The sequence below is a fragment of the Pipistrellus hanaki genome (assembly GCF_964339955.1).
Source record: "Pipistrellus hanaki genome assembly, chromosome: 9".
Lineage (NCBI taxonomy): Eukaryota > Metazoa > Chordata > Mammalia > Chiroptera > Vespertilionidae > Pipistrellus > Pipistrellus hanaki.
In genome coordinates this window covers 77,077,649-77,104,223 of record NC_140511.1, presented here as the reverse complement: position 1 = coordinate 77,104,223, position 26,575 = coordinate 77,077,649, and the positions used below count along the sequence as shown (strand labels likewise).

General features: G+C 52.8%; 1 protein-coding gene across 1 annotated transcript; it reads right to left on the bottom strand.

Annotated features, from left to right (window-relative positions):
* Nucleotides 1-8,439: 8,439 nt before the first annotated feature.
* LOC311628613 (mammaglobin-A-like) lies at nt 8,440-11,370 on the bottom strand. Its single transcript, XM_084895984.1, has 3 exons — nt 11,253-11,370; nt 10,681-10,868; nt 8,440-8,635 (listed from the first exon to the last, which is right to left on the bottom strand). The coding sequence occupies exons 1-3, from the start codon at nt 11,305-11,307 to the stop codon at nt 8,597-8,599; spliced, it is 282 nt and encodes a 93-aa protein (XP_084752110.1). The 5' UTR covers nt 11,308-11,370; the 3' UTR covers nt 8,440-8,596.
* Nucleotides 11,371-26,575: the final 15,205 nt, after the last annotated feature.

Here is a 26,575-nt window from a genome sequence, read left to right as displayed (position 1 = left end):
CTTTTGTGTGCTTTCTTCCCAGGTTCTGGCTGCTCAGACCTAGAGTATGTGATTAAAAAGACCCTTGATCCCGAAGAGTCCATGACTCAATTCATCCAAGACCTTGAGGAATACATCCCGGGTGTAATTACTAAGATGGCCCTCATGAAGTTTAAACAGTGCTTTCTCAACCAGAACAACCAAACCCTGAGCAACATTGGCGAGCTGGTGGTAATGGTGGCTTCTACTTTCCGCTCTTGCTGCTCTAGCCGGGGACCAGTGGGCTCTCAGTTCTCTACTAACTACTTTTTTCTTAGTTACTATTTTTTAAGATGTATTTTTATTGATTTCAGAGAGAAAGGGAGAGGGAGAGAGAGAGAGAAACTTCAGTGATGAGAGAGAATCATGGGTCGGCTACTTGCTGCACATCAACTACTACGGATCTAGCCCACAACCCGTCATGTGCCCTTGACCGACTCAAACCCAGGACCCTTCAGTCCACAGGCCAGTGCTCTATCCACTGAGCCCATCCAGCTAGGGTGGTACTGGAGTCTTGAAAGCAAGTGTTGGTCACGCTTCATGTCATCTCAGCGAATGCGGTTGTTGGGCGTTTGAACAGTCTGACATCCGGAGAGCCATGCAAGGGGCGGGGCTGCTGTGCCTGTTCACGGAGAGGAGTCTGTATGTGAGAAAGGCCATGGGGGAGGAGAGCTTGTGGCAAAGGCTTGCCTGCACCTCAGCCCCCAAACCTCTGATTCTTGAGAGGACCCTCATGTTTAAGAGTGAGAAACACAGGCAGGAAAGCATTTTAAAGCATTTTCTCAAGCCCTAGGCCAGTGGTCGGCAAACCTAGGCTTGAGAGCCACATGCAGCTCTTTGGCCCCTTTAGTGTGGCTCTTCCACAAATAGCACGTCCTGGGTGAGTCTATTTTGAACAAGTGGCATTAGAAGAAGTCTGAGTTTAAAAACTTTGGCCCTCCCAAGAGATTTCAATCGTTATCCTGTTGATATTTGGCTCTGCTGACTAATGAGTTTGCCAACCACTGCCTAGGTGGTTTTGCTCAGGGCATAGAGCTTTGACCTGGGGACTGAAGGGTCCTGGGTTTGATTCTGGTCAATGATTCATGCTTGGGTTGCGGGCTCAATTTCCAGTAGGGGGTGTGCAGGAGGCAGCCAATCAATGATTCTCTCTCATCATTTATGTTCCAATCTCTCTCTCCCTTCCTCTCTGAAACCAATAAAAATACTTTTGAAAAAAGACTTCTCAAGAGAGCAGAGAGTTACACGTCAGCAAGAGCCCACTCTCAGGAGCGGGGTGCCCAGGCTTTTCGAGCGTCTGCCAGTGTGCATGGCCGGACATCCTGGGCAGGAGGATGGCCAGGGAGTGGAAACCGTGGCGGAGAAGTGCCATGGGCGGTGGGATCATTGAAAACCAGAGTCAGCGTAAACGATGAGACCGTTTTTCTATTTAGAGCAGATAGGGCTCAGTTCTTTCCTGGGGTTCATTCCTCCCAAATAGCCATGGGAACAGCCCAGGGCAGCTAGGGGAGAGTTGGCCTCAGCAGAGTCACACACTGTGCGTGTCGAGGTGCTTCCTGATGCCAGCTGCCTATGAGCTGGGGAACTGAGGAAGGAGGATGACGCCAAGTGGGTGGGGAAAGGCACTGCTGGGCTGTGTGCCTGGGGACAGGTCTGGGAACAGCGCAGCTTTGGCCTCAGGCTGTGCCTCCTCAGCCCCAGAACAAGGGGAGATCCTGGCTGAAACCCTGCCCCGCTCTCCGTGGTGGGAGAACAGGGAGAGGCCAGGTCTGTGCCCAAGATGGCTTGGCGGGACAGTGGAAGGGAGTTACTCTGTCTGTTTTCCAGAATGCCATATTGAACAGCGAGCAGTGTGCCGCCTACTAGCCCGCAGACCTTTCTCAGAGGACAGAGAACGGCCAGACAGGATTCTCCCCTGCTGAGACCACAGCTTAGCTCCCCTCTGGGCCTTTTGATCCTGAAACCGCAAGACATTGTTGAAACCTCCCGCACATTCATTTCAATAAAGTGCCTGCACATCATTGCTCTCTTTGGTTACTGACCTGAACGGGCCTCAGGAGATTACAGGGCTAGGACATGCGCGCTCAGTCCAGAACCCGTGGCTGAGACACAGGCCGTTGCTGTCCTCCTCTCCCCACAGTAAACATCAGCCTGATCCCATCTAACCCAGAACCATCTGAACCATTTGGAAGCTGAGCCAGGATCAGGTGTTCTCTCCAGCCAGTTCTCCTTGGCTCCTTCACGAAAACCCTGACCTTTACATACCTTGTTCTTTATACAAAACTTGTGGTTACATACTTAATCCCCAAACTCATGACAGTCCATATAGGTCATTCAAGTTACACCAATATCGTCTGTAATCTGGTACTAATTTCCCTCCAGCACACGCCCACATTTTCTCGCTAACCCCGGCCTCCAGAGTGGGCACCTCTGGCCCTTCAGGGAATGGCTAGGGGACTATGAGAGATCCCAGAATACTTCTTTCCAATGCCAGAACCGTGATTCTTTCCTGGGGCCGATGCCCCCCTCCATCTGCCCACCATGAGGACATTTGTCCATGTCCACAGATATCTTTGTATCCTCACAGGTGGGTGGTGTGCTATTGGCATCCGCTGGGTGAAACCAGGTTTGCTGCTAAAGGGTACCCAGTGCTCAGGGCATCCACCAGAAGAGAACTCTTCTCCATCCAGTGGCACCAGAGCCAGGGCTGAGATACCCGTGATGGAGAAATCTCCAGAAGCCTTGATGCTGTCCTGACTACTGAAGTGGCGTCGCCCTGAGTGGACAGTGCTGGGAGCCTCAGTGCAGACCTAGGCCGATAGGCTGGGGCCCGTGTGTAGTTTACCTGTTGGATATGGCTAAACGGCACTTTCCCCAAACCTGAATAGGATTGTCTGCTGCCAGACAGCTCAGGGCATTTGATTGCCTCCTCTTGGCCAAACATCTGAACAGCTGTAGGCCATTCCCCAAACTGACAATGTTTCTCTTACCCTACCCTTGGAAGTGTATTATCTGCACCTTGCCTTAGGACAATTGTGTTAAATAAATACCATGGGTCCTTAGACAACAGTGAGTCTTTAGCTCTTTAGCTGATGATCCTCTGACCCCCAATACCTTTCAAAATCACCTTTGGTCCCCGGACTCTTTAATCATCTATGCGCAGCCCTTTCTCCAGAATGCTGAACCCTTTGTGAGGCTGGGAAAAGAAGCCCGGCATTATGACGCCCGAATGAGGGACACCAATAAAGGGCCTCTGTTTGATCAATAAATAACACCCCCATCGATATAGAACATGAAACCAGGCCTCCTTCATTGCATTAAGAGATACATTGATCAACAGCATTTCACTTTGATAAGAAGCATCAAAAACTGGAAGGTCCCGGATGGTGCCCAGATCACCAACGTGCCTCACCTTACACACTCCACAAGCCACGCCACTGCTTCTCCCCTGCCCTGTGCACTGAGCCCTGAGATCCAGACCCCAGGCTCCAGGGATACACAGGAGTTCTGCACAAGCCCCCCTCTTATATCCCCCCACAGAGTGCCTGCCACAGCGCCTGCAGCCAGCGATTATATGACTTCCTGCTCCACGCTTTGAACGGCAGAGGGAGCCTAGGATATGGGGTGAAGGGGGTGGGTTGGGCTGGGCCTCAGAGATTGGTCTCCTTCCTCTGCCCCTCTGACTCTCGCCAGAACTCAGTCGTCCTGTGGGGCTCAGTGTCCTGTCTTTCCTGAGGGTCAGCAATGAGAGGGAGGCGCCCGGCTAGCCTGGCTCAGGGGTTGAACATCTACCTATGAACCAGGAGGTCATAGTTCCTGAGTTGTGGCCTCAGTCCCCACCCCCACCCCTATTCCTTCTTTTCACAGAAAGCTGCTTGCTCTAAGGAGTTTCCCCAGCTCCTGGTGGGCCCCCACTCCTGCTGTGGTTACATCTCAGCAGGTGGCACCCTTTCACTCTATCCAATGGAGACTCTTTTTACCAAATGTGGCTACTTTGTCTCTCCCCCTGCCCCCAACGCTGCACCCCTCTACCCCGGACTGGTCACCTGACTGCCCCTCCGTACCCCATAATCCATGTAAAAGGTCCGACATCCAGGAAATGAGAACCACAAAGGAAGTAAGTGAAACTAAGGGGATTGTAGATAGTTAAATCAATAATCCAGGAACAAATGCAAACTTATGAGACATCCCCACCTGGTGAAGAAGCCCCAACTCAAACTTCTGCTGAGGACCCTACAGCGTGTGTGAGACCCACACGCCCTCCAAGAGTGAGCAGAGGATCCACATGAAATGGAAGTCCGCTGGTGAGGGTGTTGGGCAGCCGCCAAGGCGGTATGGACTTGAGGGGTCCAGATTCTAGGAAAAGTGCACCTTTCCCCTGGGGGCACCTGCCAGGTCCCAGGAAGACGAGATGCAGGATGCTGAGAGGACAACCACCTGGTCAGTCATCTCGTCTTGGCGGCCCTTGAAGAGCCGCGGACCCTGCACCCTTTAGCGTGTGCTCGTGGCCATGTCTTAGAACGGACCTATCTCCTCGGCAGCAGGTGCAGCCACGCTTCCCACTGCACATCCCCTCACTGACCAGCTGCCCAGGCCCTGGCTGTGTGGCTCCCTTGGTTGGAGCCCCGTCCTCTCCATCTCCTGATGCCCAAGGGAACTTCACAGCTGACTGCCAGGCCACTTGGACAGACAATCACCTGGTATCTGGGCCGTTTGCAAACCTTTTGCAGGTGAGGGCTGGGCTCTCGTGCCAGCATTCTCTCCTAGACTTTCTGGAAGTACGTTTGCATCATGGAAGCCCAGAGGGAGCTGACCACCACGCTCCTGCCCAAGCAGTTTACCCAGCATGCACTGCTGCTCAGCAGACGAAGTAGCCTGCAGCCTAGACGGAGCCAGGAAGCAGCTGTGCCTTAGGCAACCTGAGCGAGACAGGGAGTGGCAGGTGGGCAAGGGAATGGGCAACAGTTAGGGTGGGCTTGGCACGTGTGGATGGGTCCAGTGGAAGCAAGAGAGCCTAGATTGGGGGTGGGGAACCTCTTCCTGTGCCAAGGGCCATTTGGATATTTACAACATCCCTCGTGGACACACAGAATTATCAACTTTCAAATGAGCCTGATAACTGGGAGGAAACATTTCATCAACTCGCCCCTAATGCCTTGGCAGGGCGACCAAATGATTTCTGGGCCTTCTACAGCCTGCAGGCCGGACCTTCCCCACCCCTGAGGAACCTGTGTCCTTCACCTTCACTCTGACCAGGTGGAGGTCATTACCAACTCTATTCCATGAATGTGGCTGGTCATTTGCACATTAATGGGAAGGGACTGGTGGGGGAAATGCCTTATATCAGTGACTTTTAAACAGCAAAAAGTTTTAAATTTTAATTATATTTTTCGACACTAGTTCCTACTTTTTTGCCAGGTGTAAGAAATCCGTGCCAAACATAGAGACACTGCGATTCTGTCCTGTTTTCTTTTAGGAGTTTTATATTTTAAGATTTTACATTTAGTCAGTCCTGTGATTTAAGGTCAGGAGTTAAATCTGATGTACTGGTGGAGCTGGAGATTTTTTATTATATCCAGTTGTTTCATAACAATTTGTTGAAACACATCCTTCCCACACAGGGTTGCTCATCCAACTTTGTGAAAAGCCACGTGACCACTAGATAGAGTTCTGTTTCTGGACGCTACAGATCCTTACATCTGTTTGTTCATCTTTACATCAATACAATGCTGTCCTGACTACTGTAGTTTTGTGATACATTTTGAAGTCATGTAGCATTGCTCCTCCAAATTTTTCTCATTTTTCAAAATTATTTAGGCTATTGTAGATCCTTTGCAGATAAATATGAATTTTGCAACCAGATTTTTCATCAACTTGCCAAAACAATACAAGCCTATTTGGACTTGGTTGAGAGTGCATTGCCTTAAACCCATAAATCAACGTGGAGGAAACTGACATCTTAAGGATATTGCTTCCTATCCACCAACACTGTGTTTATTCTATGTAGGTCTTCATGAATTCCTCTCAGCAATATTTTATATTTTACTCTACATGCCTTTCATGTCTTTTATTAAGTTTACTAGAGGCCCAGGGCATGAAAATTCATTCATCGGAAGTGAGGTTCTCTCAGCCCAGATCCCCCCTCTCACAGTCTGGGAGCCCTCATGTACTGGTGTTTCTCATTCAGGCATCATATACCAAGGTTCTTTGTCCAGCCTTACAAAGGGTTCAGCATTCTGGATAAAGGGGCTAGTGCATGGATTCAAGGAGGAGTCCAAAGACAAAAGATCATTTGGAAAGGCATTGGAGGTCAGAGGAGCTTCAGCTGAAGGAGCTAGAAGACAACTTCCTTGTCTAGGACCCCATACTATTCATTAGCACAATTTGTCCTAAGGCAAGGTGGAGATATACACTTCAAAGGGTAAGGTTTCAAATAGTATACAGAAGCATTGTCAGTTTGAGGAATAGCCTACAGCTATTTAGGTGTTTGACCAACTGGAGGCAATAAAATGCCCTGAGCTGCCTGGTAGCAGATAATCCTATTCAGGTTGGGGGAGATACCATTTAGCCATTCCAACAGGTAAACTACATATGTGGCTCACCCTCGAACTGCCCAACCTCCAGCAACCTTTCGGCAAACCTTTTGTAATTATTACATGCTGGAATTGGTTCCTGGCACCCTCAGGGGTGGGAGGCAAACCAGCCATCAGGGCAAGGTGATGCCCCCATCACATCTCTGCTGCTGCCAGTGCCAATAGTGCAAGCATTGACTGGCCCAGGTTAGGTGAGCCTCAGGTGGCCCTGGGCTGATGGGCAGCCAACATCCGATGTTTGCCTGTACCTGGGGCCAGCCCTGAGTGGCTGGGTGGCTAGGGGGCTGAGGGGACTGGGTGCCATCATCTTTGAGGGCATGGCAGTCAATTAGCATATTCTCTCCTTATTGGCTGTGGGCACTGCCATCTTTTGAGGGTGTGGCAGTCAATTAGCATACTCCCACTTTATTAGATAGGATTCCTAAGATTTTTAATAATATTAGACATTACTGTGAATTGCACTTTCTATTCAAGAATATAGAAATATAATTAATTTTTGTATATATATGTTATATCCTGCAACCATGCTAAACTCGCTTAACCCTTTGGTAGACACTCTGAGATTTTCTACAAGTCATCTCTAAAAATAGTTTTACACTTAAGCTTATTCAAAGTAGTGCTTTCATCTCCATCATTTTTTGCATTTGGTCATTTCTTTCTCTTTTTCCTGTTCAGTCTAGACAGGTGTATGAATTGTTTTTGAGCTTCTCTAAGAACCCGCTTTTGGTTTAAATGTTTTCTATAACTTTTCCCAATGACATTGATTTCTGCTCCACCTTTGTTATTTCCCTTCTTCTGCTTATTCTTTTACTAGAGACCAGGTCATGAATTCACTCATGGCTAGGGTTCTGTCAGGAGAAGGGGATGTGAGAGGTTGGTGGGCCAGGTCTGTCCCCAATCCGGATATGGGTGGGCTGAGAAAGGCCCCTGAGACACTGACTCTGCTGGCACCTTGACCTTGGAGTTTCCAGTCTCAATAAACGTTGGCTTAGTCCTCCTGGTCTATGTAGCTCCTGAAGCAGACTGAGTGGACTAGGACAGTATGTCCAGTCTGTGTCCACTCAGAACTCTGTGCTCGTCGTGTTTAGATGTGTAAACATACAGTTTTCTTTCCATTTACTTTCAACTCAGCAACTTTCAGAATGCAGGGCCGTCAGCAGCTCCACCACAATGTCCGCGCCTACTGCAAAGGGACAGGCGCCTCTTCACATGGCCAGGCCCAGCAGGAGCAAAGGCAACTTCCCACAGGCCTCAGAGGCCAAGACTGCAGGTCCACGACTTCTCACTGAAGAACTGCATGTGTGTGCGCACGTGTGTGTGCGTGCGTGTGTGTGTGTGTGTGTGTGTGTGTGTGTGTGTGTGTTGGGTAAGGTATAAGGGTTGAGGAAGGGGTCCTTTGCCTGAGCTGTATGAGTGGTGTCAGTGTTCCGGGGTGTCTGGAGAAGTTGGAGGGCGTTCAGCCAGGATGCAGCCCTGCTCTGCAGAGACCACTCTCTCACTGCTCTCACCCCTCTCCCCTCTCTCATGCCGCCCCTCGGTCAGGGAGTGGGATCACCCAGAGGGGAGCCCGGCCCTGGGAGAGAACTCAGTGTGGACATGAGGACATGGGGGTCCTGGACCTGAGCTCAGCCCAGAGGGTCCCTGAAAGTGGTGGGGGGCACTTTCCCAGGGTCAGGGTCCTGTTGGGCTTCAGATGGCCAGGGGAAGGGCGCCCTGCAGATCCCGCATCTCAGCCACAACTCTGTACTGAGCGCCCGGGGCCCAGCGTGTGCGCAGCGCAGTGTGGGGTGTCTCCTGAGGCCCATTCAGGTCAGTAAGCAAAGAGAGCGCTGGTTGCAGGCGCTTTATTGAAATGAATGCACAGGAGGTTTCAACAATGTCTTGCGGTTTCAGGATCAAAAGGCCCAGAGGGGAGCTAAGCTGTGGTCTCAGTAGGGGAAAGTTGCTGTCTGGCCATTCTCTGTGGTCTGAGGAAGGTCTGCGGGCTAGTAGGCGTCACACTGATCACTGTTGTATATGGCTTCCTGAAAAACAGACAGAGTCACTCCCTCCTACTCTCCCCCAAGCCATCCTAAGCACAGACATGGCCTCTCCCTGTCCTCCCGCCACCGAGAGAGGGGCGGGGGTTCACCCAGGATCTTTCCTTGTTCTGCCGCTGAGGAGGCACAGCCTGAGGCCAAGGCCGTGCTGCCCAAACCCGTCTGTCCCCCCGGGGCTCCTGGAGCCGGTCCCTGCGTGGTTCCTCCAGTGCTCAGGCGGTGCTGCCCCTGCTCCGTGTCTCAGCCCCGTGTGCACGTGGGGGGCTGCAGGCCTGCACCGTGATGCCGGCCACATGCTTGTAGCCACGGAGCTGAGGACACGCACAATCAAGGGGCTTGTCTGACGCCCGTTTGCAAAGAGAAGGGCCGTCACCCCCATGGAGGGTGCTGAGGCTTTCAGGTGGAACCACGGTGAAGGCCTGTCCCACAAGCAGGACCCTTCCCTCCTCCATGTACCGCTTCATCCTGTGACGGTCCCCACCTCCAGGGCCCTCTACTCTCGCCAAAGGGCAGCACCAGGCCCTGAGTACCCCACCTTTTCCCTCCCCACTCCCTGGAGGCCCAGCTCTGCCTGTGCCTCAGAGACCTAACACCGCACACAGCCCAGCAGTGCCTTTCCCCAGGCGCTTGGATTCATCCTCCTTCCTCGGCTCCCCAGCTCATAGGCAGCCGGCGTCAGGAAGCACCTCGTGATCCACAGTGTGTGTCTCTGCTGTGGCCAACTCTCCCCTAGCTGCCCTGGGCTGTTCCCATGGCGATTTGGAGGGAATGAACACCAGGAAATTCTGCTCTTTCTATTCTGCTCTAAATAGAAGGACGGTCTCATCGTTTACACTGACTCTGGTTTTCAATGATCCCACCGCCCATGGCACTTCTCAGCCACGGTTTCCAATCCCAGGCCCTCCTGCTGCCCAGGATGTCCGGCCATGCACACTGGCAGACATGGGTGCTCAAAGGGCCTGGGCACCGCTCTCCTGAGAGTGGGCTCTGGATGAGGTGTAACTCTCTACTCTCTTGAGAAAAGGCTTTTTTCAAAAATGTATTTTTATTGGTTTCAGAGAGGGAGGGAGAGAGAGATTGAACATCAATCATGAGAGAGAATCATTGATTGGCTGCCTCCTGCATGCCCCCTACTAGAAATTGAGCCCGCAACCCAAGCATGAATCTTGACCAGAATCAAACCCAGGACCTTTCAGTCCCCAGGTCAAAGCTCTATGCCCTGAGCAAAACCACCTAGGCAGTGGTTGGGAAACTCAATAGTCAGCAGAACCAAATATCAACAGGACAACGATTGAAATTTCTTTGAAGAGCCAAAGTTTTTAAACTCAAAATTCTTCTAATGCCACTTCTTCCAAACAGACTCGCCCAGGTCATAGTATTTTGTGGAAGAGCCACACTGTAGGGGTCAAAGACCTGCATGTGGCTCTCGAGCCTAGGTTAGCCCACCACTGTCCTAGGGCTTGAGAAAATGCTTTAAAATGCTTTTGTACCTGTGTTTCTCACTCTTAAACCTGAGGGTCTTCTCGAGAATCAGAGGTTTGGGGGCTGAAGGGTAGGCAAGCCTTTGCCCACACGCTCTCCTCACCCGTGGCCTTTCTCACATACAGACTCCTCCCCGTGAGCAGGCACAGCAGCCCCGCCCCTTGCATGGCTCTCTGGATGTCAAACTGTTCACACTCCCAACAACCGCATTCCCTGAGATGACATGAAGCATGACCAACACTTGCTTTCAAGACTCCAGTACCACCTTAGCTGGATGGGCTCAGTGGATAGAGCACTGCCCTGTGGACTGAAGGGTCCTGGGTTTGATTCCGGTCAAGGGCACATGACAGGTTGTGGGCTCAATCCCCAGTACTTGACATGCAGCAAGCAGCCGACCCATGATTCCCTCTCGCTCCCTCCCTCTCCCTTCCTCTCTGAAATCAAAAAAAAATGCATCTTAAAAAATAGTAACAAAGAAAAAAGTAGTTAGTAGAGAACTGAGAGCCCACTGATTCCCGGCCAGAGCGGGAAGAAGAAGCCACCATTACAATCAGCATGCCAGCGTTGGTCAGGGTTTCCTCGTCCTGGTCGAGATAGCACTGTTTAAACTTCCTGAGGGCCATCTCAGTAATACCACCAGGGATGTACTCCTCAAGGTCTTGGATGAATTCAGTCTCGGACTCTTTGGGATCCACCGACTTTTCAATCACATAGTCTATGTCTGAGCAGCCAGAACCTGGGAAGAAAGCACACAAAAGCCGGCTCAGATCAGAGACACCACCTCCTTGCTGGGCGTAGCCAGGACGATAGCCATCTTCTTACCTCCCAGCAGAGATAGACATTCAGAGAGCTTATGGGCAATGGTCTGAGTCCTCCATTCTGGGAGAGCAAACTCCGGGTCTAGGGTGTTCTCTGGCCCCAGGATATCTGCCTCCTAGTCCCGCCTCCCGCACACAAAGCTCCCAGCTCCCTGGCTTCCACAGCCCAGAGAGCCAAACACGACTGAGCCAAGAAGAAGGCAGGGAAATGAGGTGCTCTGGGCTGGGGCTGGGGGAGCAGGAGGTCTGCCCCAGGGCCCTGACACCTACCTCCCCACAAAGCCTGGCCCCGTCACACTCACCGGCATAGCAGAAAAGGGGGAGGGCGGTCAGCATGAGCACTATCACCAGCTTCATGACTCAGGCAGTAGCTGCTGGCTGGTCACTCGAACGTGGCAGGGAAGAAGGACTCACTTTGGAGGTGAGAGCCCTGAACCTCCTTTTATTTACCTGGTGGCCACTTAGTCCTTCCCACAGATGATGGAATGTGTCACGGGATGGACCTGGCATCGGGCCCAGAAAGGATAGGGAGAATCACCTAGAACCCAGCCTTTCTGTTTGTAGAAACCAAGGAGTCAGAGCCTGACCAACCCTCATAGATTTCATAACGGCAATCATGGAAATGAAATTACATAAAATTAATGCTGAAATGCTTGCTAAATAAAATAAGATACAACATTGTGAGTCTGTGTTGCCATCCTTGTTTTATTAATATTGGGTCCTCATTTATCTCTTCCTCCTCCTCCAGCTCTCCCTTTCCATCCACCTGTCTCCTCCCCTCGCCTTCTCCCTCGAGCCCCCTTACTTCTCTCTGTTTTCTTCTGCTTCTTCTATAAGGCACAGAGATCTTCACATTCTCTTCCTGGGCCTCCTGCCTCGGCTGAGTGCAATACCACCCAGTACCTGTGGAGGGCACACATTCCTCACCCATGGACTAAGTCAGGTGCCTTTTGCTGGGAAATAGCAATAGCTTCTCACCTTGGTTAAAGGTTGTTTGTACAAAGACGATCTCACTTAGTTAAGCCAACTCTAGAAATTTATGAATGTTGTGAATGTAGAAAGTTATGAATGCAGAATTATATTTTGGTCAGTTTTGTTAGCTTTAAGGTTTTCCTTCCACTCATTCAGGAGATGATGTGAGAAGTAGAATCCCTGATGCTTAAGGGAGGCAGCACGGGATGGTGGGAGATATCTGGGTGCGTGTAGATGTGGATTTGCATCTTGGATGCCACCGTTAACCACGAGGTGACCTTGGGAAAGACAGTGCAGCTTTTTCCGAGCTGGCATTTCCACAACAAGCATGAATGACACTGAGGCGGCTTTTGTATGAGTGCCAGGCACTTCATGTAGAAGCCAAGCACAGGGCCTAGGAAGGTAATCATGACTAACCCATAGGTTTCATATACACATCAATGCATCCATCCAGGCACACATACATACATCCTTTCATCCACCCATCCATCCCTCCATCCATTAATCTATCCATCCACCTGTCATCCACTCACCCATTCTTCCATCCATCCATCCAATCATTCATCCATCCATCCATCCATCCATCCATTCATCCCTATAAGTATCCACGTTCATAACAACCATCATTCTCCTAAGCCTGGGTCCTGTGCTCCGTGTCACAGATTCAGATATAGAGACAAAGTAGACTGAGACCTTGCACCTGTGCAGTTTAACTCAAATTGGAAGTCAATAAACAAGCTTCCCATTGAAATCTATCTAATAAAAGAGTATTATGCAAATTGCCCACCACTCCAACACACAAAATGGCTGCCCCCCCATGGTCAAAGATTGCTGCTCCCATATGGATACAGCCATCGTGGCTTCAAGTAAAGCAAGAGACATGGGTGGGAGTGCCTGAGACATGAGCAGTAGTTAATGAGCTTTGAATGCACTGTCCTCTCTGTGGATGTTTTGGGGTCCATTTCTTTCCATCATTCAGCTGCACCCCAAGTTGCCAAGCGCAATATTAACTTAGGAAGATGCTAGGAATAGGGAAGGTGGTGTTCTTCTGTGTGTACTCTCTCCCAGTTGACCGTTGTTGGCCATCATTCCAAAGGCACATGAATGACATTCATAATGATTGGGAGACTTCCTCCTTGAACAGGACCCAGGGAGGGCTCTGCTGGTTCCCCGTGGTTATGGGCCTGCCCTGTTGTCTGCTGGACATTGGGCCTCCTGGCAGAAGCAACTCCCTGCCATGGACACTGAGTCTGTGTTTCTTTACTTCCATGTTTTCTCCAAAGCCCACGATTACTGTGCTCAGGTGTCCAAGAACCATGAATCGGCTCATAAGAGATTCATTTAAAAGAAGTGTTCACAGCAGAAATAGATAAACCCAAAGGTCACATGCTCATATTGCTGGTCTGATGGTCTCTGCTCCCAAAGGTCCTTAGACTCAGGTCCCCAAATTCAGTTCAGAAAGTGGAGCACGGAAGTCAACTTTGGTTTCTGTGTTGATGTGACATCTCTTGGCCAATTGCTGTAACAGACCATGCTGTAGAGGTAAGCTATCGAGTCAGAGGAGGACGTAATGTGTGGGTAGAATTCAATTTGACCAGTACTCTGGCTCAACCAAGACCTAAGGGGAACCAAAATAATCTTCTTCATTCTCAAATCTTGCCATCCTTAATAAAAGTAATGACATTCATTGAGATTTATTTTCATTCTCAGAGATTCACTGAGAATAAAATCGACAAAAGGAACTTTAATGTATATGATCCTTGAATTTCTCACTCATTGTAAGTTAGTTGAAGAAGTTAGTTCTACGGTATTTGGACACAAGAAACTTTCCACTATACTTTCCCCCAATTCTGTAAAAGGGCTCTGCCCCTCGCTTCCAGGGCTGTTGACACACTGACCGCAATGGTGTTCTTGGAGGTGAGCCTCTTCTTCCTTAAGATCCTGCCAGCATCTGGAGGCTGGCCGGGGAGGTGCTTTCCCAGGACGAAATGCACAACAGCCCTTGGGCCTGGAGACATCTTGATAGCAGTGAGAGGTTTATTGATATTGGTGTTTCCCATACCTTCAGCCAAGCCTGCGGTGGGCTGTCACCGCGGGGTCTCTTGGTACAAGGGGAAGAGGCCTAGGCTTGTTGTGAGGCCTGAATGACTTGCAGCCCAGAAGTCCTCAGAACGGGGCTGGGCACAGAGTAGGTGCTAGCTACACATCAGCTGCCTGTGATTAATTATAAAGCTGAGAGTGCTCTTCTATTAAACCCTGGAGGCCTAGGAGGACCACTACAGACGATGGAACTCCCTGCTCCTATCCATCCTCCAAGAGACACAGAGATCATCCTGTTCAGATACGAGGGGAAAGGTCAAAGTTGAAAGTTAAGCACCAAATTTGGATCCATTCTTACCTGATATCTTTTTGACTCCTTAAAAGAGCTTCTTGAGATCCACTTTACGCAGATCTTTTCTTTCGAACACAGTCTACATAGCGTTGGCCTATGGACCTTCTCAACACCCAGCTGCTCCCTGTGCTACATCTTCCAGCTTCAGGAGAGCATGATGGCAAATAATGAGACAGCGCTCACTCCCTGAGGAACACTGGTGACCACTGCTCTTTGTCTTTACAACGATGAGGATAGAGATGATGAAATTTAGTGTGCAGCCGAAACCGGTGGCTCAGTGGATAGAGCGTCTGTCTGCGGACTGAAGGGTCCCGGGTTTGATTCCGGTCAAGGGCATGAACCTTCGTTGCGGGTACATCCCCAGTGGGGGGTGTGCAAGAGGCAGCTGATCGATGATTCTCTCTCATCGATGTTTCTAACTCTCTGTCCCTCTCTCTTCCTCTCTGTAAAAATCAATAAAATATATATTTTTTTAAATCAACCCATTTCTATACAAAGGACCAACAACAATCATAACAGAAAAACAGGTGGGAAAAAAAAAAAGAAATGTAGTGTCCAACCTGGGGCACCTCAGCAGGGAGAAGAGGCCACTAAATGCAAGGAATGCCAGGGCAGCAGCAAACTGAGATGTGTGGTCTCCCTCCCTGGAAGTAGGTTTACCATTTCTCCCCAGCTGCACACAGTAGGACCACAGAGGTCAAGTCCCTTGATCAAGGGCACACAGCTAGTCGGGGGCAGAGATAGGAAAGCAGCCACTGTGTTCTGAGACAAGTCTCCTTAGTGTGATGCTTATGGCCCTTCAGGTTATGACTCAGATGGAGTCATGTGACCTGGACTTGCCCAACTGCCCTACATGGACTCCAGGTGAATGTGTGGACTGCCCCCACAGTTTTGTGCACGAGGCCTTTGCTCCAGGTGAAGCCTTCTCCACTGTCCTAGCCTGAGTCCCTTTAGCTTGAAACTCTTTATCCCCGATGCCACAGCACAGACAGCCCATTTCCTGTTTGAAAAGGAAGATTTGGATCCCCAGTGATCACCTCCCAAGACCCTGTGGCTTCTGGGTGCATCTTTCTACTGGTGACAAGGACCTGACTTCATGGCCCTTTCCCCCTGTTGAGTGTAGAGGTCATGCCCTGTGCTCTCTGGTCTTTGAGTGACAACAGTGATACAGTAGGTGTCTAATTAGGTGCGTAACTTCTGTGAGGTATAGCATTTGCGATTCTAGGATGAATTACCTCATTATACAACACGTTTACTTACTAGATTTATTGAGGAAAATAAACACATTTTAACTAGAAAAATTAATAAAGGAAACCCTAAACCCAGGCATCAGTCTGACATCCTGGTGCTAACACCGAGTCATGTGTGTGTCTGGAGAGATCTACGGCATCACCATACTTGGGACCAGATCAGAAGAGCAAGAAGTTGGAGTTCTGACATCCACGCCCCCAGCCACTGCTGTCCTCTTCTCCCCACAATAAACATCAGCTTGATACCATCTAACCAGGATCCATCTAATGCCTGGGGACAGGGACTGGATTTGGAAGCTGAGTCAGGATCAGGTGCCACCTCCAGCAAGTTCTCCTTGGCTCCTTCACGAAAATACTGACGTTACATACCTTGTTGTTTTCACAAAATGTGTGGTAAAATATTTAATAACCACACACTTGTGACAGCCCATAGGCTCATTGTATTTCCATTATCTTCGCAATCTGTTATTCATTTTCCCTCCAGGTCATACCGGGATTCCCTCCAAACCATAGGCCTCCAGAGTGGGTACCTCTGGCATTTCTGGGAATGGCAAATGCATTATGAGAGATCCCAGAATACTTCTTTCCAATGCCAGAACCGTGATTCTTTCCTGGGGCCGATGCCCCCCCCCATCTGCCCACCATGAGGACATTGGTCCATGTCCAGCGGTACCTTTGTGTCCTCACAGGTGGTTGGTGTGCTGTTGCCATCCACTGGTTAAGACCAGGTTTGCTGCTAAACAGTATCCAGTGCTCAGGGCATCCACCAGAAGAGAACCCTTCTCCATCCAGAGGAACCAGAGCCATGGCTGAGTCACCCGTGATGGAGAAATCTCTGGAAGCCTTGGCGCTGGTGGAGTGTGAGGTGCATAGCCCTTAGTGGACAGGGGTTGGAGCTTCAGTGCAGACCTCGGCCGACAGACTAGGGCCTGTGTGTCCTTCAGCTCAGAGCTCAGCCTCAAGGTGGTAACCCCCCATGGCTGCTCCTCACTCCAGGAGGGCTGCACGCGTACCTGTCAGTCCCCCTCATAGACTTTGTCCTTCCAGTCCTCAGCTCCTCACAGAGATTCTCTTCCTGGAGAGTGCTCACTCCTCAGGCTTGGTCTCCCTTGGATGTCTGTGGGCCTTTCATGTCTGTGATAGGACCTCATGCTAGTGACACACCTCATCTCTCCTCTCTGCTCTGTCTTCCGTCCTGACATTTCACATGATAATGGATTCCTTTAGGCAGTGGTCAGCAAACTGCGGCTTGTGAGCCATATCCGGTTCTTTGGCCCCTTGAGTTTATAGCAAAGGCCAGCTTAGGAGTACCCTAATTAAGTTATTAATAATGGACCTAACTGTATAGTTTAAGTTTAAAAATTTGGCTCTCAAAAGAAATTTCAGTCATTGTACTGTTGATATTTGGCTCTGTTGACTAATGAATTTGCCGACCACTGCCTTAAGAAAATCCATTGATCCTTTCCACAAAGCACATCACATTCCCCCTAAGTTTGATTCAGCATAGCAGCCAAGTTATCTGAAATGATTTGCACCATTGTATCCTATTTTTTGTCATATTTTATCCACAAACATTTTTTTACTCTTTTTCTTTACTCCTGGCATTCCATTGCATTTCTATCTTACAATTCCTGTAATTTTATACATTTTTATTTGGAAACTAGTGTCCCTGTGAAATGACTCATGCACATTGAAAGGAAATTAATTAGAAGGTGACCAGTGGAGCAGGACTGGGCAAGATGGGCCAGACATGCCCTGGAGCCAACCTCCCACAGTCCCTCCCTGGTTTGAAGGGAATCTTTGGGGTGATTGGTCCTTCAGCATGGCATAGGGGGATGAGGCCAAAATTGGCTATCTGACATCCCCCAAAGGGTCCCAGATTGAGAGAGGGCAGTTCTCAGCGGACACACCCCGGAATTAGGCTTCCTCCTCTCTGGTTTCAGTGTGCATCACCCAGGATCCGCTGGGGCCAAGTCACTGCACCTCCACAACTCCTGTATTGAGCCTCGGCCCCCTGGAGACTATTCTCCATCATAGGTACTGGGCAGATGGTTGGACGGTCACTTAGCCTTTTATATATATAGATAATGGTATAGGAGCATTGTTCCATGAATAAAATATTGAAAGACAGCTTCTCTGAGAACATGTGCACTGTGTCTCCTGCTGTGGAAATACTTGTGAGGAGTACAAATTCATCTGTGAGCTCCTGTGTTCTATCCCATGTTTACTGGGTTCCATGCCTCTTGTGTTGTGGGTATTTTTTCACCAACTCCTTTTTGTAGAGCGGACTTCTCCCTGCCTCCTAGGGACAGAACATTGCAGATCAACCTTTTGAAAATCTGCATTCAGGAATATCTTCATTTCTTTCTGCTAACATGGTAGTGAGCTGAATGTAGGATGCTGGTCCTGGTCACTGACAGGTCAGAACCTCTGAAGTGTCAGTGTCCCTCAGTGGCTCCCAGTCTTGTGTGAATTCTGTTTTGTTCCCATCCTTGCCTGAGATGTGTGTCTCCTCCTAAAAGGAACTCATTCCTTTGGGCCTTGTTCCAAAGAGACACACAGAGGTGTCTGATGTGGGGAATGAGTGGCTATTCCATCTCCTATTCTCTTTTTAAGGTATTTTTATTGATGTCAGAGAGGAAGGGAGAATGAGAGAAAGAGAACCATCCATGATGAAAGAGAATCTTTGATCAGCTGCCTGCTACATGCCCCCTTCGGGGTATCGAGCCCAACACCCAAGTGCCCAGACCAGGAATGGAACCGTGACTTCCTGGTTCCTAGGTCGATGCTCAACCACTGAGCCATGCTGGCCAGGCCCATTTCATATTCCTCCCTGTAGGGAGATTTGCTTGATGTGTTTCTTTGGTGACTTTCTTTCCACCTAGACCGCTCTCATTTTACAATTCTGTTGGTTGGACCTCCTGAATGGCAGCCTTACCATGCTGTCCTTTTTTCTCACATTTCTGGTCTCCTAGGGCTTGTTACACTATTCTGCTCTGTATTCCAGGTGCTTTATAATTTTCCAGCCATCGTATTTTTCTTTGTCCAGAGCAGCTTGTTTGACTTTGAATGTATATTCCCCTTGAAGACAGTAGCGGAGCTCAGTCACCGAGCTTCCTGAAGACCGGGAAGGTCCCCATGGGAGAGCTCTTCCCGGCCCCGAGGGTTGGAGAAGTCTCACAGAACACGGGTCCAAGAACAGCTTGTCGCCTTCTGTCTCTCTCAGTTTGGATGCCGTTGGCACCTCAGAAATGCTGGTGGCCTCTGGGAGAGAAAAGTGGAAGGGAAGGAAAGGAGGAAGGCAAGGTGTGGGCTGGGACAGGAGGGGAGATTCTGATGTGCCCACAGGCCTGAGGAGATTGCTTTCTGAAGGTGACTCTCAGCACCTACTCTAGGAAGCTAGTGGACAGCGCACATGGCCTGACGGGAGTGTGGACAGTCTGGAGGGTGTATCGGGGTGGGATGCAGGCCCTGCTCCCCATTCCGGGTGTCCTTGCACCGCCTCTCAGAGCCCTAAGCTGTGTGAGGCTTTCCTTTGTGTTTGGTGGAACATACACAACATAGCATTCACCGGGTTCACCTCCTTTGCATGTGGCATTCACTGGCATTGCTGCATGCACCGTCCTTACGTCACCTCTGTCCATCCAGATTCGGTCCAAACAGGGGCTCCCCATCAAAGAGACACCTCCCCTCCTCCAGCCCCACCTGTGAAGCCTGGGGCCCCCTCCCCCATGACCAGATGGTTAGGGCCCGGGTCTCTCAGTGGCAGAGCCTGGGAGTGAGGCTGGACCTGCAGCTGTGAGGCTGGCAGGGCTGGCAGGTTTAGGGAGGGGGGTGACCAAGGGCAGGGTCCAAGGGCACCTGCTGTGCTGGGAGCTGCTGACCCTTTGGCACTGGTGGGTGCCCTACGGGGGGGGCGCAGGGGGAGGTGAGGCCTGGGGACTATGTGGGCTCTCCCCACAGATATCCCCACACCTTAGTCCTGGGCAGGGCAGGGGCATCTCTGCTTTTGATTCTTCCTGATGGTTTCTGAGGAGACCCGAAGCTCCAGGGGCTAGGAGGGGAACTTGCTTCGTCCCATGTCCGGTGAGTGACAGTCTGTGGTGTCCTCTTCGGTGAGGTTGCGGGATCAAAGCAGGGGCTGACACACAAATGAGAATGCTATACAAGAAATACCAATGTGGAAAGCATGGGGGTCAGGTGGAAACCTCTTTGGTCACAAGGCCCCCGAGACTGGTCCCCTCGCTTTTTATTCACTGTGAAGACACCTTTACCCTTTAGCACAGCCTACAGCAAATCAAAGGTAAAGTTCAGGGAAACAATGTAAAGGTAATCAGGCCGGAACTCTCCTGGAGCCATGGCCATCACAGTAGCAGCAGAGCTGGAGCTGATAGTGAGCCCTGCTGGCCATCCAGGTCCACTGGCCGTCCACTGCCTCTTTTTGATGTTACCTGCTGTTGGCTTTAGCCTCAGACAATGGACGACAATGGACTCTCACCTTCCTGGAGACCAGGCTCCCGGACCACGTCCGCCCTCTGCCCAGGGACTGCTCGCTGCTGGCAAACTCCGAGGCAGTTTGGGAATCACAGCAGTGGGCGATGCCATTTGTCCTTTGGTGTCATCACAGTCTTCACTGAGTTCTCACCGCCACTCGGCAATGTGACTAGTATGTCACAGAAAGACACAGAGAAGACACATGGCTCACTCTGCCTGTGTGTGCATGTGTCTCACTGTGTGCTTCTCTGTCTGTTCATTTATGCCTGTGTGCATGGCTGTGTGTGTGCATGGCAGTGTGTGCCTGTGTGTATGCATGGGTCTTGCTCTGCGTACACCACAGGGAGGACTCTGTGTAAAAATGTGTATCTCTGTGAGTGTGGCTGAGGGTAAATTGTGTGTCTGTGTATAAAGGCTTATTTTAGTGGTGAGAGTGAGAGGGGCCGCGGGAGGGGAGATGTGGAATAGACCTCACACAGGAGGTTTCCTGTCCTGTGCAAGGGGCAATGTGGAGGCAGAGCGACTCCGACAGGACCAGGTGTGGGGTGTGACCAGCGCACCGCCTGTGTGAGTGGCATGGAGACAATATGATGGAGCACAGATCTGGGCCGGGCAGGGAGAGGGGGAGTGGGCAGGGACGGGTCCTGCCATGCCCGGTGTGCAGCACCAGCGGGGGCCTCAGCCCACCTGGCGGGACTCCAGCCTGTGTCTCTCAGACTGTGGCAAGAGCTCAAGAATCCTGCGCCCGCCATGCACGGGCGGGAGGCTGAGCTCACCCTGGGCTTCAGGAAGGAGGCAGCTGAGTGTGTGTGTTCCTGCCGAGACCCTGCCACTCACTGTGGAGCTCGGGGCGTCGGAGAGCAGGCTGTCACCATGGCGGTGCCTTCAGGTACGGGGGCCTCATGTGCCCTTCTTCAGGGGAGGTGCTGAGGACTCATGGCCAGTCCTCGTCCTGGATACATGGGGGCCCAAACCCAGCCTCTCAGGGGCAGAAGGAGTGCCAACTCCCTTCCTGTGGAGGTCACTGCGTGTGGGTATGCAGGCGCAGAGCAGGGAGAGCAGCTCCGCCCAGGGAACGGAGGAGCATTCGTGGCAACAAACCGGGAGATGATGGCTGTGCAGATGGAAAGGACAGGCTGTGCGAGGGAGGGCCGTGGAGGGGCCACGGGGTGACTCTCAGGTGTCAGGATCAGAGGAGCAGTCCTGGGGTCATCGCCCTAAGTTCCCCACCCTGAGCCCTGGGTGACCCTACTTTCCTTGGGAACTTTGCAGCTGCGATCAAGGGGCAGACCACCCTGGGTTTCCAGGGTCTGTGCTCTGCTGTCCCCCAAAGGAAGGAGGCGCAGTGGCAGCTCCACGGAGGCCTGCAGCCCCTGGAGCAGACCAGGCCTGCCATCCACTGCCCAGCGGGAAGCCACCAGGAAGAGCTGCCTCTTGCCTCGGGCAGCCAGCAGGGCCTCTGCACCTGGGTCTGGGCAGAGAGACAACCGCAGCCTCCTGTCCTGGCCCCTGGGGAACGGTCCCTGAGCCACAGCAGCCGCTGGACACGAGGCCAGAGCTCCCAGACGTCCGGCTGGCTGCATGGGTGCCTCGGGGATGGAGGTGCAGAGCTGGCGTGGCTCATGCAGGTCGGGCTGGGAGCCTGTGCAGGGACAGGAGCCCACGGTCCCTCTTAATCGCTGTGGTCTGGCGCCACGGTCACTGCCCATCGGGTCAGCGTGATGCACTGTTGTCACCTCCCACCGCCCCTGATGATGCCCCCTCCTCCCCCACGGCCAGAGACCAGACAAAACAAAACAGGCAGAGACATCGTGCAGGGAAAGTGATTTATTGAAGCAAGACGTTGAAACCTCTGCATTTGCCAGGGAAGGTCAGCCCATCACTGAGAGACAGGGCGCTCATAGGTAAGGTTTACGCAGACTGCTTCTTACACTTGTTTTCGATATTCTTCTATAATAGACCAAGAGAGAGACAGGCTGTCTGTCAGGTTACCCTGGAGAGGCCGATGGCAGAGTGTGTTCACAACCAATTGCCAGCAGCGAGTGCCCCGGGCAGCGGGCGGCCAGGGAGCGGGTCGGGCATCCAATGGTCCCGGTGCCACGGCCGCAGACACGTCCCCCGGAGCCCTGTCCATGGCCCCGCCTAGCTCGTGCCCAGGAGCGGCCTCTGTGTCTGAGGGAGCCGGGAGGGGGACACGGCATGGAGCCCCCGGGAGGTGCTTTTTCTGAGTCCCAGGTCCCAGGACGGGACTTTTCACTAAGGAGTGGACACAGGGGTGGGATTGGGAGGGGCGGAGGCGTGGGCCGAGGGAGGATCTGCTGCGGAGATATGCAGCCCCAGGCGGACCCGCACCTGGTGGCACCCTGGCGTGTCCACACGGGGGACACATGCTTAGCGCCTGGCCTCATTGGGGGTGAAGGAACTAACCCCCCTCCCCTCAATGTCTGGTTTCCTCAGAGAGACAGCGTGGCGGTAAACTCCCCCTGTGCCCCCAGGGCAGCGCCCTCCTCCCACCTGCCCCTGAGCTGAGCAGCAGCCTCGTGCAGAAAGGAGAAGGAAGTTACCACGAAAAAGACCATCGCCAATCGGTAAATTCGGGGGAGCTTGTCTGTGCATGACTTCAACTTCATTGCGGCCTGAACGGCTTCTGCAGGTGCCTCAAAGTTACTAATCTTCCGCTGGTATTCCCCACTGGGCTCCAACAGATAGCTGTACAGCACCAAATTAATGGCTGGACAAATTTCCCCTGCATTGGCTGGAGCCAAAGAGAGAGAGAAACACAACTGATGTAGGAAGTCACTTTGCCATGCTCTGTGGCCCCAGAGCGAGACAGGACGCAGGGCGGGAAGGGCTCTTCCAGGGAAGTGCTCATCCCCCGTCCTCATGTCGCAGGCACAGAGCGCGCAGCGGGGCCGGGATGGCGCCCAGGGGACGCCCTGGTCACTCTCACCGCACCAAGTGCACCCAGGGCTGCCCCACATCCCGGCCTGTTGTGCCAGTCACTGTGCCGGGGCCTCAGACTCCGCTCTGCCTCTCACACAGCCCCTCCGGCCTAGCCTGGCGCCTGAGCAGAGAGCTGTCAGCCACAAGCCTTCCCAGGGAAGGCAGAGGCAGGTCCTTGCCAAGGGCCCAGAGGGAGACAGTACCGGCGCAGAAGAGGGAGGAGAGCTACTAGGGAGGGAAGAGGTACCAGCGCTGCCGGGCAGAGCCCTGACCATGGCACCGAGCTCCGTCCTGCTGCCTCTGCACCAGCCCTGGCCGGCGTGGCTGCCCGCGGGAACCGCACTTGCCATCAGTGCTTTGTAGAAGTTCCAGACCGCGGGACCTGACACCCCCAGTCCTGGGCTTGGGGGGCTGGTGCCCCGGGAATGGGAAAGGATTCCTTCTGACCCGTCCCCTCCCCATCTACGTCCCCGGGACCGGAGAAGGTCCTCCGGCCGCCGTGTCTGCGTGGAAGGGACCCTCACCGTCGGGGCAGCAAAGGGCCAGGGTGACTAGCAGCAGAGGCAGGGCCAGCTTCATGGTGCCTGTGGCCGGAGCGCAGCGGAGTCAGCAGGAACCGAGAGGAGCTGGGTGAGCGGCCTGGGAGCTCGGGGCCTTTTGTACCCAGTGAGCCTGCCGGGTGCCGCCCTCAGGGGACCCGCCGGTGCCAGGCCTGGCTTTCAGCCCAACCTTCCACATGGAGGGTTGATGCCATCCGTCACGCCACAGCCCGAGGATGTGGTTGGAGCCAGTCTTCGCTGGCACCTGCACGGCTCCCTGGGGCACCGCCCGAGGCGGGAGGGTGGCCAGTGCACACCCCTCGGTGAAGGGAGCCCCTGGGAGGCAGCTCCCTCCATGCAGCTGTGGCCGCGTTCTCATTTCCTCACCCCGGGCCTGGCTCAGAGAGGGAGTCCCCACTTGTCCCTGCGGGAGAGGAGGGACCCCGAGTGCAGGAGCGATCGGCGTGGCGGGGCCGCCCCTTTGGGGTCCTTGGTGCCCGCTGTGCCAGGGCTGCCGTGGGCACTGCAGGGAGCCAGGTCCGTGGTGTCCCCTTCCCCAGAGAAAGCAGTGCCCAGAGGAAGACGGCCCTTCCACGACCCCTTTGGCCTCGAGCTCCGGGTCAGAGCCCCCACGATTTCTGACCCATCGGCACCCACATGTGCTGGCAGACACTTCCGTGTCAGCCCCGGGGTGGCCTCTTGGGCATCGGGCCCCAGCAGACATGCCCGAAAACCGGTCCTCCGGCTGTGCCGGCCGTGGCAGCTGCTCCATGGGCCAGGGAGGCCACAGGACCCGGAGAAAGGCCGTGGGGCAGGGACAGGGTCACGGACCTGAGGCCACGCAGCGCAGACAGGGTTCTGACCGGTGCCGGGCATGGGGCCCTGAACATAAGGGGGTGCGTGGCCTGAAGGTCTCCCTCATCTGCTCGCCTCTGGGTTTCTGCTCCGTCCAGGGTTCTGGCTGAGGGTGACCTCGTTCCTCACTGCCTGTCGCCTCCTCCTCTGGCAGAAAGCCCCCTGAAGGGCCTAGGCCTGCGGGTTGTGGGCAGCAGGGGCTTGTCCTCATCGCCAGAGGGGACTCACAGACTGGGCAGGTTGGGTCCTGCCACCTCGGGGTGCTAGCCGGCAGCTCACACAGCGCTGAGGATTCTGGGTTGGCGTGTGGGTCTCTCTTTCAAGTGTGGGATGTTTCCCGTGGAGGGGTGGGGGCGGTGAGCAAGAGCCCAAGGTCAGGGCCAGACTCTGGGGGCCAAGCTCAGCTCTGGAGCTTCCCGCATGGGGGTCTCCAGCAGGTGCTGACCTGCCTGCCTCAGTGTCCCCATCTGTAACACCAGGGGGACCCCATGGACGTGTGAGGACCCGGGGTTCATCCAGAACAAAGGCTCGGCACAGTACCTGGCCGTCCATGCCAGCCGTCCGGTTATGCCCTGGAACGGGAAACCGTGAGTGACAGTCACACAGAATAAGCCGCTTCTTCCCCATGGCCAACACCCGGTGGCCTGACCCCCCGGCCAGGAGGATGTGGCCTCTCCTAAGGCTGCTCGCTCCTGCGTGGGCTCTGGATTGACTGGGATGGTGCTCAGTCACCACTAGCTGTCACTTCCCAGTCACCTCCCTGTCTGTCCAATGGACACATGGAAGCCAGGCTGATTGTGACTCTGTGACCTGCACACGGGCACTGGAGTCAGGATGCAGGAGGAGGCAGGGACGGGGATCATGTCCCCAAGGCCCTCGGGGTCTCTGCTCTCTGGCCACAGTAGGATGCGCTGGCCACATGTGCCCCTCCGGTCCCAGGGCCCCTGCAGCGCTCAGGCTCGAACCGGTCTCAGGTGCCTGGGGTGGAGGTGCCTCAGATGTCACCTCTGGGTCATGAGGTTCCCGTGGGCTTGTGCCGTCTCCGCAGCCTCTGGAGACACGGGTCCCCATGGTCTCTCCCGTCACACACCTCCTGTTCCGTGTCACAGGACGGACTTGCCCACATCATGACAGACCCTGCAGGCACTCACTCTTCAGGTACAATTCTGGCACCAATGAGCAAGCGTCATGATGTTGGTGGGACTCTGTGACAGTGGCCTCCTGTCCTCGCTTCCAATGAAATCAATAGGGACTCTTAGCTGTGGCTGACAGCTCCTTAAAAATAATTTTAATATATTTTCATTGCTTTCTGAGAGGAAGGGAGAGGGAGAGAGAGATAGAGACATCCATGATGACAGAGAATCATTGATTGGCTGCATGTCCCACAGGGTCATTGAACAGGTAACCTGGGCATGTGCCTTTGATTGGGAATCAAACCGTGACCTCCTGGTTCATAGGTCAATGCTCAACCACTGCCCCACTATAAGAGCAGTACAGGGCCGCCTGGGAGGGCACATGGTCATTTCTTTTCATTGTTGCCAGATGATACCAAGATGATTGGCAGAGCCGGGTCTAGGATACACATTTCCACAAGATGGCGGGAAGTGTAATCAGCTTGGCCTTCATCAAGCCCAGGTGTCTGCAGGGGTGGGACTAGATATGTAAATCAAAGGATGCTAGGGCCCACTTAAGAATGGAAATAAGTCGGTGGGTGATACTGCCTGGTGTTGGGTATAAAATAAATGTGCTGGGAGGGGTCGTGGTTCGAGCCCTCGTCCTTGCAGCCTCTCCATCAGAGAGGAAGGATGGCGTCCCACCCAGCTCCCAGCTTAAAGTCTATCTCTGCATCTTCTCTCTTTATTTCTATTATTTCCCAATCCCTGGCCACCTCCATTTAGAACCGGTTGTTCATCCCTCTTTCCCTGCGGGATGCTGAGAAGGGAGATCCCTGCTGCCTCGGGCCCCCGCCTTGGCCGGATAATCTCTTTTGTTAATATTTACTGGGCAAACTAAGATTGTTACTAGAAGATTAAATTTGACAGTAAAATAGTCAAGTTTTCAGATTAATTTAAAGGGCTAAATGAAATAAGTGAATATTCAAGAAAATTTCATTATACAAAAAGCTGTTCCTAAAGTGTTAACCAAAATTTCTATTGGTAGTTCATTTCATGGTAAATTTG